Genomic DNA, 15,555 nt, shown 5'->3' on the forward strand with positions numbered 1-15,555 from the left:
GCTAAGTCTTTCCTGTGGGGGTCTGTCTTGTGCATTGTAGGATGTTTAGCAGCATCCCTGATCTTCACCCACTCAGGGCCAATAGAACTTCTCCCACTTCCTCCCTCAATTGGTGACAACTAGAAATGTCTCTGGACATTACCAGACAGTGCAAAACTGCTCCTGGCTGAAAACCATGTTAACGCGTAAGAAAAATGTAGAAATTATGGCCCTCTCACACAAATTGAGGATGAGAAGACAGCCAACGGGAGCTAGAGCGAAGATGTCCCTCACCAGGCACATGTGGCTATTGAACACTTAAAATGTGGCTAATCTGAATTGAGATATGCTATACGCATACCATATGCGCTAGATTAGAAGACTTAGTATGAGAAAAAGAATGCAAAATATTTTAATAAATTTTTATTTGCTTCTCCTTCTGGGACCTCTATAATGCATATTAAAAAAATAAAATAATTTTTTATATGGATTACATGCTAAAGTGATATTTTGGACACAGTGGGTTAAAATAAAATACATTGTTAAAATTAACTTTATCTGTTTATTATTTACCTTTGAAAAACGTGGCTACTAGAGAAGTTAAAATTACACACGTGGCTCATGTTATATTTCTATATTTCTATCAGACAGTGCCAAACTTGTATAAAAAACTATCCCTCCTTCATGCTATATATTCCAGGCAGCCTTTGATGACAAGCGAGGGAACTAAAAGAGCTCTGTCCTCAGTTTTCTCTTTACATTCTCCATATTCTCCTTGAATGAGCTCCAGTCTCAATGCTTCGATGAGATTACTACTTATAGATAATTAATCTCCAAACTCTATCTTCTGTTAAGAGCTCTACTAAAACCTAGATCCAGGGCAATGGCTGGCTCAGTTGGTAGAGCATGTGACTCTTGGCCTTAGGGTCACGAGTTCGAGCCCCACACTGGGTGTAGAGATAACTAAAAGTAATAATAAACTTAAAAAAAAAAAGACAGAGATCCCTATGTTTAAAAAAATAATACATAAATAAAACCTAGATCCATATACCCAACTATCAACTTAACAACCCCATTTGGACTTTCTGGAGGAACTCCAAAGTTAAATGATCCTCATTCCAAAAAAGATTCCTCCAGGAGCCCCCATTTTAGTAAATGGCCCCATTGACTAGGTTCTCAAGCCAGAAACCTCAAAGTCGTCCATGACTTCTCTCTTCTCCTTCATCCCACTTGCAATCTCTTGCAAAGCTCTACTTCATTTACTCTCTAGACATTTCTGGAATCCTCCTTTCTCCTACCCATCATTTTTGACCAAGTCACCATCACTTCCCCTATATCAACTTCCTCTTGCCTTTATACTCTTATTACACCCTGCTCTGTCCTGCCCTTCTCAAAAGTGCTGTCTTTCCCATTAGACATTATACTACATGATGTCAGGCACTTTCTTGTTCATTGCTATGTCTCTAGTTCTTTGACAAATGATTGAATGAGTGAGTGAGTAAAGAGAGTACAAACTGCTAACTCACAGGTTGCAATTTACTAAGGAGCTGGACTACAAAAACAATGGTTCCATGAGCATATGAGGCCTGGAAAGTATCAGTCTTCATGTCTAAATGCAGCACTAATGTGTTGATACACGTCCTAGGATTCTAGAAGTGGGGAAAAAGTGCTTGGGAACCATGTGCCCTGTACTCCCATCCTTAACAGATCTCTCTATTGTGCCTAAACTCACACAGTAAACTTTCTATACGCTAAGTCGGGGAAGAACAGCTGAAGAGTGCCTTTTACAATCCTCCAGCCCTGTGGGAAAATGATGCCTGACATTTTCCATCTTCAGTGTCATAGTCCCAGAGTATTCACAGTTTCAAAGTTACCCAGTGACAAGAAGCTAAAAGTTATGCAAAGCTTAAAACAATCATGAACTTTTCTGAAAGAAATTATTCTCCAAGATTACAAGTTCAAGGTAAGTCTCTTCTCATTGGGGATCCTCAATCTATCTCCATGCCTAAGCCAGCCTTCGTCCCCCAGTCCACGCATGACTAGTCTGAAAGGGGTGAGGACGGGCTATGGCAGTATCTATCCTAACTAGTAAGTTATAGCTGCTACTGATTAGGAAGTTTTAAAAAGTCTAGAACTTTATAGATGTTAGTGGTGTTTTGGGTATTCCAGAATTAGCCTAAGGAAGAGGAACCTGTAAAAGAGTCCAGGCAATATATGTATTTAGAGAAGAACATGTAGACACAGAGGCAAAAATCAGACCCGTGTCTCCATTCACTTTTTGCCATGGGCTCTCCCAGCAGCTGGAGAGTAGTGGTGGGGGTAGGAAGGGTGTGGTGCTATGTGAAATGGACCAGGCAGGAGCTGAAATGGATACAATGTCAAAGCCAGAGGGAACCGCAGGTCCAAGGGCACTAGGTAGGCTATGTGTGTTTAACTCTTTTCTTTTATTGCCTTATGCAGAAATTATATAAAAGACCATTCTTTCATAGTATGAGGAAGGGAGGTGGGGGTCTTGACTAAAGAAATGTTAGGAAACTTTTTTTTTTTAAGTATTTTCTTTTTTTTTCTCCTTTGATAACCCCCAAAAGAAAATGATGGTAAATTACCAGGTTAACACCAATTGAGCCAGTGGGATAAAGAGATTTAGTAAAGAAGCAACTTTTTTCTGAACTAGATGCTCTGTTTCTTTCTGGAAAGGACTCAAAAAATGGTGGGTACCTTTCCAAAGCCCACTTTTCCCCTTAAAATCTGGTGAATTTTTTCCATAATAATTCCCAACACCTGCCCTATCTCAGCAAAAGCACTGGTTTTTGGTAACGAGAGCAAGGTAGCTGAGGTATAACAAAAGGGAGTAGTAGACTCAGGAAAAACAAACAGAATCCCAGTTGTGTGGCTTGGTCTTCATGTGACCTTAGGCAAGTCTCTCAGCCATGTGTTCCCAGCTGGGGTGATCTCACTCCCAACAGAACAAAAACTGGTTCAGGGGTGGGCAGTGTGAGATCTTATGCTTTGTCTGTTGAAGCACAGAGATACATATAGTGCGTAAATAAGACATACAATGTACCTGTGGTGTTAAAATTTCATGAGAGGGAGGATTGGGGGAAAATAATGTCTAAAAAGCCTCCTTGGGTAAGAGGGTAGTAACAAACAGGCTGAGAAACACTTCCCTTAGCCTTCATTTCCTCAACTGTCAAAAAGGGTCAGCATCACCCACCTTAAAGAATTATTATGCTATAACCATATCTAAATACACACAAAAGAGGGGCACCCAGGTGGCTCAATCGGTTAAGCAGCTGGCTCTTGATGTCAGCTCAGGTCATGATCTCAGGGTCCCGGGATGGAGCCCTGCATCGTGCTCTGAGCTCTGTGGGGAATCTGTTTGAGATTCCCTCCCTCTCCCTCTGCCCCTCTCCTGGCTCACGTGGGCACACGCACACGCATACTCTCCCTCTCTCTGTCTCTCAGATAAATAAATCTAAAAAAATCTTAAAAAATACATACATACAAAAGAGAATGAGAGATGGAAAATAAAGCAGGCAGAGAAAATAACCCCAAAATTGTAAAAACAGTCATTAAAATATAACTAAAAACAAAGATCCAAATGTATATAATGCCATCTAACAATCAATTGTATTAAAAAGACAATTTTCTTCTCACTACTCACTTTACTGACTGAATACCTAAGATCCAAAAAGAAAACGTACAGTCATAGTGAAAGTCAAATAAAAAGTGCAAGATGAATCTATAAATGTGGCAAAGATACGAACCTAAAACACCAATTTTAAGACCTGCCAAGCTTGTTTTAATTTTATCATAAATATCTTCTGATGCAAAGTCAACAGCAATGGTCCTTGTTTCCACTTTGAATTTTTCTCCTAGGAAAAAAACACAAATACAGAGAAGGAAAATCATAACATGGCAATTAAGATTAAAGCATTTGATGATATTACCTTTTCAAACTCTTCCCCCCGCCCCAATTTGATACGAAATTTAGACCAGAATCATGTTAGCAATCATGAGACCATCTAAGAGATGATACAGAGTCAACACAATAATTCTGCAATAAAAATTCCAGTGTTGCTACAGAGCTGGCTGACTGTTCCTTAATCAGTTCTCCTTCTATAAATCAATAATGACTCCTTTTTAGACTCTTAGGTACAAATAGTAAAACATGATTCGTATCATAATGTTATATACTCTTTAAATACCACTGTTTTTTTTTTTTATTTTAATTGCAAACTGATGCTTCATAATTTCAGATAGAAGTCTTTATGTTGCAAAATGTTTTAAAGGGTGATATATAAAAGTCCATCTTATTAAAATGGAAATAAAATGAGTATGATCGTCACGGAATTTAGGGCCTTGATTAACAGTTAATGGTCACCACATTAAAAAACCCACACAAAATGCACAGTGACAGAGCTACAAAATGACAGAAGACAGTCCTCGGTGTTCTATTTTGCTCAGGACAACAGAAGTACACACAGAGCTAATGGAAATCACACATTGAGAAATGGGACTCTGGAGAAACCGAACTCACTGAGGTAATGCAGTGTTCACTTCCGCCCTCCCTCGTGAGTCCATTTGAGAAGGCATGGACTGTGAGGTCCCCCAGACACAGGTACCAGTTTTAATTTTGTACCTATTTGCTAAATGACTTTGAGCAAGTCACATATCCTCCACAAGCCTCAGCATCCTCTCCTGATAATGAAAGTAATGCTACCCAACCTCTGCTTTGAGGCTCAAGTGCTATCTGGTGGTATGCAGAAGGCACTCCATAAATGCTAAGTCTCCTCTCTCCTCCACTAACGCCGCTCTCACTTCCCTTAGTGCAGTTCAGGTGGCTAAGAATGTTTACTCTTTGGAACTTGATGAGAATTCAGAAGAATTCATTTAAAAATCCTGCTTCCAAAAAAATAAACTTTTCTTCATTCGAAGTTAATGTTGGCTCATCACAGAGTCTGCAACATTAATCCACAAAGGACACTGCCATTCTTGATCTAAAAGGAGTTCTGCCTACAACTGAAGAGCTGGTTCACAAGAGATCTGTTTCTTAGTCTCAATGAAAAGTATTGACCTGAGGTAGGAATCCATGAATAAACTGGAGAGAAGAATATGTGACCTAGAAAATACCTATCTGGTGTTGGGGCACCTGGGTGGCTCAGTCGGTTAAGCGTCTGCCTTCGGCTCAAGTCATGATCCCAGCGTCTGGGGATTGAGCCCCACGTCGGGCTTCCCACTCAGCAGGGAGTCTGCTTCTCCCTCTCCCTCTGCTCCTTCTCTCTCTCTCTCTCACTCACTCTCAGATAAATAAATAAAATCCTTAAAAAAAAAAAAAAGAAAATACCATATCTGGTTGTTAAAGGCACACTTCTATTCCAGTGTCAATGAGTTACTGTATGTGTTCATGTAATGGAGAGCCACAGACCAAGGTGTCACGTCACAACAGCTCATCCAACAGGTCTTATTATAAATGCTTCCCAGGATTTACCACCAGTAAGTAGAGAACACTGCCCTTATTAGAGCCACAGATTTACAAGAAAAAAAAAAAAGACCCACATCAAAATGCTGAAGGGTACCTTTTATTAAATGTAAAACTTCATTCAGGAATGAAATGAGATAAATTTATCTATTTATTTTGAGAAAAACAAAGAATGTTTCCACACTAGTGCTATATACTGACATTTAAGAAAAATCTCTCTACTAATAAAAGCCACCTCACAACTCCTGAATCAAATTTACTCTTTTAAATCTCACAGGATTTGGGGCATGTACTTATAATGTAGAGTCTTGTATAGATAGGCTGCTAAACATATTCAGAGACCCTTTTGGAAAGAATGTTATTTTATTTAATAAGAACCCTCAAGTAAGCTTTTCTTTGTACTCACATTAGGATAAGCAAAATGGCTTCTGATGCAAGCTTTTCAAGATAAATCCGATTTTGAACTTGTACCTGGATTACCCTGAATCATGCATGTCCTAGTGCAGTTAACACTGCTGTTCTACCTTTTCTCCACTGCCTCCATCATGAGCTGCTTCTTCTGCAATGGAGGGCTGTCTGATCACGTCCCCCAACCCCTCACACACTTCCAGAGCTCCAGCTGGCTTATGGTAAGAGTCACAGTCTGCAGCAATGGCCTAATACTGCTCTGAACTGACCTCCACCTCCCTACTCTCCCCGCTGTCCCCGCCTCTAGCCACATAGGCCCTAAGCAATTCTCTCTTTCTAAGATTTTATTTATTTGAGAGAGACAGAGAGCATGTGCGCACATGATGGGGGGGGGGGGAGCAGAGGGAGAGGGACAAGCAGACTCCGTGCTGAGCGCAGAGCCCGTCACAGGGCTCGATCCCAGGACCCTGAGATCATGACGTGAGCCGAAATCAAGAGTCTGATGCTTAACAACTGAGCCACCAGGGTGCTCCTTGAGCAATTCTTTAAACTCAGAATGTCCCCCAAACACATTCAGGGCTTTTGCACTTTATGAAGGATGACAATGTGGCATTCCCTCCAGGCTCTCCATTTACTTAATGTCTCACAGTAAAATCTTGTGGTTGTAAATTCTTAAAGAAATTAAAGAACTAAAGAATGCCATTATTAGAATATTACACACCGTTATGCAAAGATACTCAACACTGCTGATTATTCCTACTGTCAAACCACTTGGTATTTGAAATTGGATAGGCTGGCATCCTGCTACTTAAATTGTGGACAAATACAATCATGCCCTCCTCAGTTTTTTCAGATTGAAGTGATTCTGAGATGGTCTTGGCTCACTGTTTCTCAGCCTAGGCGAAGACCAAAACCTAAGAAGCAAAAGCTGTTGAGTGGTATGGGCGGTTCAAGACAGTCAACTCATCAGAAATAGAGGCGGAAAATCAGCTCTGGCTTATGGAGAATGAAGCCAAGAAATAACTGGGATGATACCATTATTCCATTTTTATCTACTAGTCCACTGAAAGCTACCCAACTACAATGGTAGAATAAGAGAAAGAAATATTATTTAAAACTATAGAGCTATAGAATATTGAACATCCTCATAACCTCAAGCATTCCACCACTTCCAAGCATGGGTGCCCTGCTCCTCCAGTCACTTGGCTGATTTTTACTCAGAGGATTGTAAATTAGTTCAAGGTTAAGTCTGGAAAGGACAGAGAAGAAACTGTACTTATAAGTAGGCTCAAGATGCTGCAAACAGGGGCGCCTGGGTGGCTCAGTTGGTTAAGCGACTGCCTTCGGCTCAGGTCATGATCCTGGAGTCCCTGGATCGAGTCCCACATCGGGCTCCCTGCTCGGCAGGGAGTCTGCTTCTCCCTCTGACCCTCCTCCCTCTCATGCTCTCTGTCTCTCATTCTCTGTCTCGCAAATAAATAAAATCTAAAAAAAAAAAAAGATGCTGCAAACACCTCTCAATATTTAAACTAACACATCTTTAGGTTCATGCCTAGAAAGGTCAAGAAACATATTCAGAATAGCCTTATGTTTAACATACTTCTAGGTCTGGCCATCTTTATTTTTATTTTGCTCAACAAATTGACATCTCTCTGGGGCGCCTGGGTGGCTCAGTCGTTAAGCGTCTGCCTTCGGCTCAGGTCATGATCCCGGGGTCCTGGGATTGAGCCCCGCATCGGGGTCCCTGCTCTGCGGGGAGCCTGCTTCTCCCTCTCCCATTCCCCCTGCTTGTGTTCCCTCTCTCACTGTGTCTCTCTCTGTCAAATAAATAAAATCTTAAAAAAAAAACAGCAAATTGACATCTCTTGAATTTAACAGTCTTTCCCTAAGAATAATTGTATAGGTCTTAGAAAGACTCCTGTTTTTCCTCTGTGTGCCTGGGGAAAGGGGGCCTGAGAATGCTAGAAAAGAAATCTCATCTACATAAACTCATGTATTATTTATAATTTTTTATTAATAAAACCAAAAATAACATATTAATTCTCATTTGTCCCTACATCTGCTCCAAATAAATGATCAGTTTTTCCCCTAAGTTTCTTTCACCCTTCCCCATCTTTTCCATATTGTAAATTTCATCATTTAAGATTCAAGTTATGGCACCAGCCTGTGGACTGTCTTTTCAGGATTCCCATTTCCTCCAAGGTAAAACTACTTACTTACTCTCTCAGCTATGTTCCTAGAGGCCTTCTATGTAACCTTAGTAAGCATCCTAATATGTTATGCACACAGTCTATTTCCTAACAAACACAGATCGTTCTCTGTTATCTTTGTATATCCAGCACCCAGCACAATGCCTGGCATATAACAGAGGTCACTCAAATGTCTGCCATCTGAGTAAATACATCGAGGCTGACACAGCCCATTTATTAAAATCACCTTCTCAGTAACTTCTGAAACTCTTCCCTATAGAAATAAAACTATACACTGGTAGGAGATGTCCATTATGAGGCATAACAACATAAAGTGCTTACTGTTAGGCATTTTAAAGCATTAAGATAAATTAAGAAACAACTCAGTCCTTCCATTTGTCCTGCATGAGTTGGACTATCATTCTCATAGAGGCAGAAACATTTTAGAGTTGTAGGAAACCATCCAGTCTCATGAATAAAGTACTCTAGGAGCTTAACTCAGGTCACAGAGATGAAGGTTGAAGATATTTTAGTCATGGACCACTCTCCCTATCCCCAGTCCTGAAAAAGATAATTAGGGGAGAGGAGAGGCTCTTGGGGAAATGGTACTATATTCAACACCTACCAATTTTAGCTTCTTAAATCTAAATCCATTAAATGCAATTTAGAACCATAAAAATGTATTGCATGTTTTTAAAAACCCCTCCATTTTCACACAAAATGTTTTAGAGTATTTAGAGATGTAAAAAGCACAATGAGTCTTTTGTACTTTTTCTAATTTTAAGGGGAAAACAAAGAACAAAATGTCCCCTAACTAAATTCTACTTCCCTCCTTTTGCTATTTTCCTTCTTTTTGCCCCCAGCCCTTACCATCTCCCTCGTCCCCTACCCCTCAGGGTGAGATATCTCCCCACAGAGAAAGCCTCCTTTGTGTAGCTATGGAGAAACGGGTGATTGTGCCCTAGAAGGGAATAATTCATCTGACTCCATTTTTAAAGACCCATTTAATTATAATTATCAGAGATGCTACACAAATAATGGTCCATTTCTTTTTTTCATTGCCCTTGAAAACACTCTCATGATCATTTTAATCTCATATGAAGAGACCCACTTTCAGTCAAATAAAAAAAATCCATCATAGTATCACCAGGATTCCATCCCAAACCAAGTATTTCTTTACTTTAAGCCAAGGTTATTATATTTTATTCATTATGGGCTATTTAACTAGAACAACCAACTGAAATCAATAAAAACCATATACGATGCAAATTTGTTCTATTGATAGCACATGAATAGGTTCCATTCTTTTGAAAGCCCCAAGTTCGACACTGGGTTCAGGTGGACAAGGCACCTTTGAAAAAATTTTCAAATAAGGATGTTTATTTTCCACACTTAGGAAAAAAACAAAACAAAACAAAACAAAAGGCCTGCTAATGGAAACATCTGAATTTTATGCTCTGAGGTGAGAAAAATGCAAAAAGTATTCCTAACATTAGTAAAGATTCCAAGATGATGTCATTAATACAATGTAAGTGGAGTGTTTGTGTCCCCCCAGATTCATGTGTTGAAGCCCTACCCACCCCCCCATGCGATGGTATCTGGAGGTGGGACCTTTAGGAGGTAACTGGGTTTAGATGAGGTCATGAGGGTGAGGTTCTCCTGATGGAATGAGTGTCGTCCTGAGAAGAGGAAGACAGAGAGAGCTCTCTCCCCACATGCACGCACCAAGGAAAGGCCACCTTCTCATCAGTAAGAAGGCGGCCATCTAACGGGGACCCTCACCAGGAACTGAATCTGCCGGACCTCGATCTTGGACTTCCCAGCCTCTAGAACTGTGAGAAATAAATGTGTGTTCTTTAAGATAGGCAGACCATGACGTTTTGTTACGGCATCCCGAGCTGACCAAAACAGAGTTTGTTCAAAAAAGCGTGGGATGCAGTTAGAAGCCCTGGACTTGGCTGCCAACTCATCCACTTGTTGGCTGAGAGCCCTTCACTCAAGCCTTTTCACCTGCAGGAATCCCCTTACTACAAGAAATAATACCCACCCTGCAGAGTTCTTGTGAGTACATCAGAATGTATTGTAGGGAACTGTCAAGTCTTATGCAAATGTTTGCTTTACATAGATCTGCCAGCTTCCACAAAGATGACCACATCACGGAGAGTTGTCTTCTTCCCAAACAGCACAGGCTGCCATACATATTTTCTTTTTTTCTTTTTTTTTTTTTATTTTAAAGATTTTATTTATTTATTTGACAGAGAGATAGCGAGAGCAGGAACACAAGCAGGGGGAGTGGGAGAGGGAGAAGCAGGCTTCCTGCCGAGCAGGGAGCCCGATGTGGGACTCGATCCCAGGACCCTGGGATCATGACCTGAGCCGAAGGCAGACGCTTAACGACTGAGCCACCCAGGCGCCCTGCCATACATATTTTCTGTATCATTCATTCTTTCCTCTTAGCATCAGCTGCATATCTATTTTCAAATTGAATATGCACATCCAACTCTACTTTTAAAAAAGTGCTATCTTTATTACTATATTATTCATGGAATCAATGGTCATGATATGCTATTCTTAGCAACGCCTTTCATGTCCAGGTATTTCTTTGACTCAGTCTGCCTGTAATTAACCTTTGAATTACTCTGTTTTATCAGTTCCAAAAGGCACGTTTTTACTCACTCTTTTGGTCTCTGAAATCAGGATGCCATACAATTGATGGCATGCCAGTTTAACCAGTGGTTCTTCTTTCTTAATGCTTATAAGCTGCCTCATTGTTTCATGATCACTGGTGTCTCCGATTTGATGAAAGAACCCAAGAACCCTGCTGACAATCCAGCCTTCTCTTTAATGTCACAAAATGAACCGAGGACAGCTTCCAAATGCAAGATTCTCTGTGCTTATTCCGCCAGCACCACTAGTCACGAAGGCAGATTAGATTTCCCATCCTCAACTAAGGCCCAAAAACCTTAGCATACGCTCATTCACTTATTCAGGGGCACAGGCATTGGCAACCAGACAAAGCATCTCACTCTCTAAATCGTCAGCTATGGGCGCCTGGGTGGCTCAGTCGTTAAGCGTCTGCCTTCGGCTCGGGTCATGATCCCAGGGTCCTGGGATCGAGTCCCACATCGGGCTCCCTGCTCAGCGGGAAGCCTGCTTCTCCCTCTCCCACTCCCCCTGCTTGTGTTCCTGTTCTCGCTGTCTCTCTCTGTCATATAAATAAATAAAATCTTTAAAAAAAAAAAAATAAATCGTCAGCTATGAGAGGAGTGTCCATGTCTGGGTTTTTCTTTGCCACCACACACTCAGAGCCTGATTCACTATAGGAGCTCAATATATATGTTTTGACTAAGTAAATTCAAGAAGTACACCCTCTTGTCAGACTTTACCCTGAGTAGAATAGCAGATACTCTCAAATAGGTCATATTTTGGTGAAGGAGATATGCATGAACCCAACTGTTGCTCATTAATATGAACAAAGAGTGCAAAGAGAAAGCAACTCACTCTTGCACAGTGGGATTTTAAATAGGAGGTGACATTTGCGTTGAGTCCTTGTGTAGGAATTGGCCACGCAGAGAAGGGGGAGAAGTAGGCAGAGGCAGAAAGTGCAGGAAAGGAAAAGCATGTTCTAAGAATCCCTGTGGATGAAGTATATAGTGCACAGGGAGGAGAAGACAGAATATATTCTGTAGCAGGAAGCAGATAGAGGTTTTATGTGCCAAGATAACAAACAGGACCAGTGACATAATTTGCAGGGCCTGAAGCAAACAAAATAAAAATGTGGGGCCCCTTGTTGAAAAATTATTAAGAATTTCAAGATGGCCACAGCAGAGCATTAAACCAAGTATGGGCCCTTTTAAACGGGAATGCAGAGGCCACACACCTATAAAGGCAACCCTATAATGAGGCAATGAGGCTATTAAACTGGAAAGTGACAAGATCACATGTACTTTAGGAAGCAAATGCTGGTGGCAGAGGAGAGGACACACAGCCTGTTATAAAAAGTGGTGGGCAACAATGAGAGAACCCAGCAGCTGCTACTTTAGTCCCATGAGAAAGGAGGGCCCAAAGGAGAGAGGCAGGCTGGCTGGGAGAGACTTCTGAGTTAGAGTCTGATTAGACACAAAGCTTTAGGGAGAGAATACACAATGGTTTTATCCATCTGGTTTGAAATCTGGTTAATAAACTATCATACCTTAGAGCTATAAGAGTCTTCATAGTTTTGCATTTGAGGCAATGTTCCTGTAATTATGTCTCAGTGTTTTTTAAAATCATAAAAAAAATGTTTGTTATTTTTTAGTAAAGCAAGTTTTTTCTTGAGGTAGCTTACTTCTCTCTTTGTTGGCTTAAAGAATGAAATTACTACCAATGAGATTTGGGCCAGAGTACACACAGGATGACCGTGAACCAAAAACCAAGTTGGCAAGCAAAAGATATATTTTTTGTAACCCTCTGTGTATTCCTCTCTTCACATTTCAAAAAGAAAGATAACTAATTAGAAGTCAAATATCACACGGTACCTTCTAAAAATTCTGATTGAGCTACTTTTTTTTTTTTTAAGCAACCACTTTTTATTTTAACCTGTCACTTTGTTCTCACAAGATTCTGTTGTGGTTTTGTGAAATCCTGCCACAGGAAAAAAGTATTCTTTTCGAGATCTGGGTCTCTCATTTTGGTATTTAGAAAAAGGAAGCGTTAACGGTTGCTTTTATTTCTTAAAAAAAAAAAAAAGAGGAACTTTTGAAAAAATTACCATAAAATTTAAAATATCAGCTATTGAAATGAATATTTACTTTATGACAATTAACACTTGGAAGATAAATATAGTTCAACAACATTTTGCCAAGAGTAGAACCATCTTTCTGTTCAACACACACACAAAAAACTCCTCTTCATTTAAATTGTTAAAAGAGCATAGTTTTCACATATCAAACCAAAATAAAAGCAAAAAACTGCCTGATTTAGAGTCTCTTTCTCCTGTACTCTTAGAACTAAGGGTAAGAACTTGATGCAAATCATTCTGATTCTAAGATGCCCTGAAGAACCCAGAGGTACCATATAAAAAAAATGCATGGGGGGGGGGCGCCTGGGTGGCTCAGTTGGTTAAGCGACTGCCTTCGGCTCAGGTCATGATCCTGGAGTCCCGGGATCGAGTCCCGCATCGGGCTCCCTGCTTGGCAGGGAGTCTGCTTCTCCCTCTGACCCTCCCCCTCTCATGCTCTCTCTCTCTCTCATTCTCGCTCTCAAATAAATAAAATCTTTAAAAAAAAAAATGCATAGGGTTATGGTTAATATTCTACCAACTGAACAGGAGTAATAACTATTATAGTTATCCACTGAACATCAGCTAGATGCCAAGAACTCTACCAAGTGACATTACATCATTTAATCTGCATAAGAACTTACTGATATATTGCTGAAACTTGCCAATGATTATTCCCATAAATTTCAGTTATCAACATTTAAAAGGCCATTATTTATTTGTTTGTTTTTTTAATTGTGAAATAATCTCAAGCAAAGAAAAATTGCAAATACTCTACAAGGAACTTTTTTTCCGGAACCATGTCAGATTCAGTTGCTAACAAGATGTCATCCATCACCCATAGAAACTTCAATGTAGTGGTTCTCAAAGCGTGGTCCATGGCTTTGAGGGTCGCCCAGAGTCAAAAATACTCCGACGTTCATTATGTGCATCCTTCAGTGTATTGGCTTGCGCTGATGGCACAAAAGCAATGTGGGTAAAACCTTAACACGAATTAAAGCAGCAGCACCTAACTATATCCTTCACAGATTTGCAGTAAAAAAGAAAAAGTCAGTTTTGTTTAAGAATGTCCCTTGAAGAAGCAGTAAAATCATTAATTCTATTTAATCTCTACCCTTGATGACACATCTTTTTAATGTGTGGTGTGACAAAATGGGAAGTATGCATAAAGCACTTTTTCTGTGCACCTAATACGACGAGTGTCCTGAGGAGAAGCATCTGTGGTCTACGGCCATACCACCCTGAACGCGCCCGATCTCATCTGATCTCAGAAGCTAAGCAGGGTCGGGCCTGGTTAGTACTTGGATGGGAGAAGCATCTGTGAAAATGAGTCGTATAAGCCGAGTTAGGCCCTGTCCTCATACTGCGCCATTTTACTTGAAAAAACAATGGACAGAAAAACCATGCTTCTTTAGATTTAGCAGACATATTTTTAAAAATGAAGTGAGTCTCTCATTTTAAGAAAAACAACCAATAGTATTTATTGTCCATGAGAAAATTTGAGCTTTTAAAGGAAAAATCAGAATTTTGGAAAACTTGTAGCTACCTCCATGTGCTTGAGAGAAAAGATTTTTCTGATAAGATTGGGAGTGATATTAATAAATGTGATTTTTTGGGTGCTGTGTCAACATTTGTGAGATCTGCAAAACTCAGGAACCAATACTGTCTGATGAGCAATGCACACAGATACAAAAGCATAATGCATAAAAAACCTATGCAAAGTGTGAGGTGGACAAATGGATTTTAATGTAACTGAGTATGAAAATCCATTGATACATTTTCAGATTCCATACTTCAACTAACTTTTAAGAAACCTCCACTTACGGAGTTTTGATGTAGTATCAAAGAAGAATATCCACAATTACCTGAAGAGGCTATTCAAATCACTTCCTATTTTCCAACTACATTACCATGTAAAGCCAGATTTTCTTCTACTTCAACCAAAATAACCCTGAAGCACACTAAATGCAGAAGCAGATATGCAAATGTAACTGTCTTCTACCGTGCCAGATATTAAATAGATTTGCAAAAATGTAAAACGCCACTCTTGTCACTGAGTTTTGTTTTGTTTCAGAACCTATAGCTGTTCTTCCTGCTAAAAAATGTTATATAAACATGTAATGGGTTTATTGTTACTCTTACATGAATTAAATAATTTTTTTTAATTAGTCAATTTGAGTATCTAAGATAATTCACATTCACAGTTGTATCACACATAAATCAAAGATCTTTGGGGTCCTCAATATTTTAAGAGTTGTAAAGGGGTCCTGAGACTAAAAAGTTTACGAATGTTGCTTCAGTATGTATTTCCTATAGTCTCCAAAATCAGATAGCCATCAAAATCAGGAAATTAACATTGATGCATTACTGCCTCTAGTCCTCAGAGCCTGATCAAGTTTCACCAACTGCCACAACAATATCCTTTATGGAGAAAGGATCCAAATCAGAATCACCCTACACATTTAGCTGCCATGTCTTGTTTCGCCTCTTCCAATCTGGAACAGCTTCTCAGCCTTCTCTTGACCTTTACGACTTATTTTTTTTTTAAGATTATTTATTTATTTATTTGAGACAGAGCACAAGAGGGGGGAGCGGGAGAGGGAGAAGCAGACTCCCCGCTGAGCAGGGAGCCCGATGCGGGACTCGATCCTGGGACTCCAGGATCAGGCCCCAACTACTTTGTAGAGTACTCCTAAACTTGGGTGGGTGGGTGTGTGTGTGTGTGTGTGTGTTACCTC

General features: G+C 40.0%; 1 protein-coding gene across 3 annotated transcripts in view; it reads right to left on the reverse strand.

The window, feature by feature from the left end:
• The window catches only part of HSD17B12 (hydroxysteroid 17-beta dehydrogenase 12), a 225,367-nt gene that overhangs the window by 117,671 nt on the left and 92,141 nt on the right, over window positions 1-15,555 (reverse strand). For 2 of the 3 annotated variants that reach the window (XM_081798289.1, XM_081798287.1), the window contains exon 4: window positions 3,747-3,854. The exons of the other annotated variant lie outside the window; for it this stretch is intronic. In XM_081798289.1, the coding sequence (XP_081654415.1) occupies window positions 3,747-3,854 (108 nt within the window). The remainder of the gene's footprint in view (window positions 1-3,746; window positions 3,855-15,555) is intronic. 3 annotated transcript variants of the gene reach the window in all.

The sequence above is a fragment of the Leptonychotes weddellii genome, chromosome 11 (assembly GCF_054177405.1).
Source record: "Leptonychotes weddellii isolate Sample4059 chromosome 11, ASM5417740v2, whole genome shotgun sequence".
Taxonomy (NCBI): Eukaryota; Metazoa; Chordata; class Mammalia; order Carnivora; family Phocidae; genus Leptonychotes; species Leptonychotes weddellii.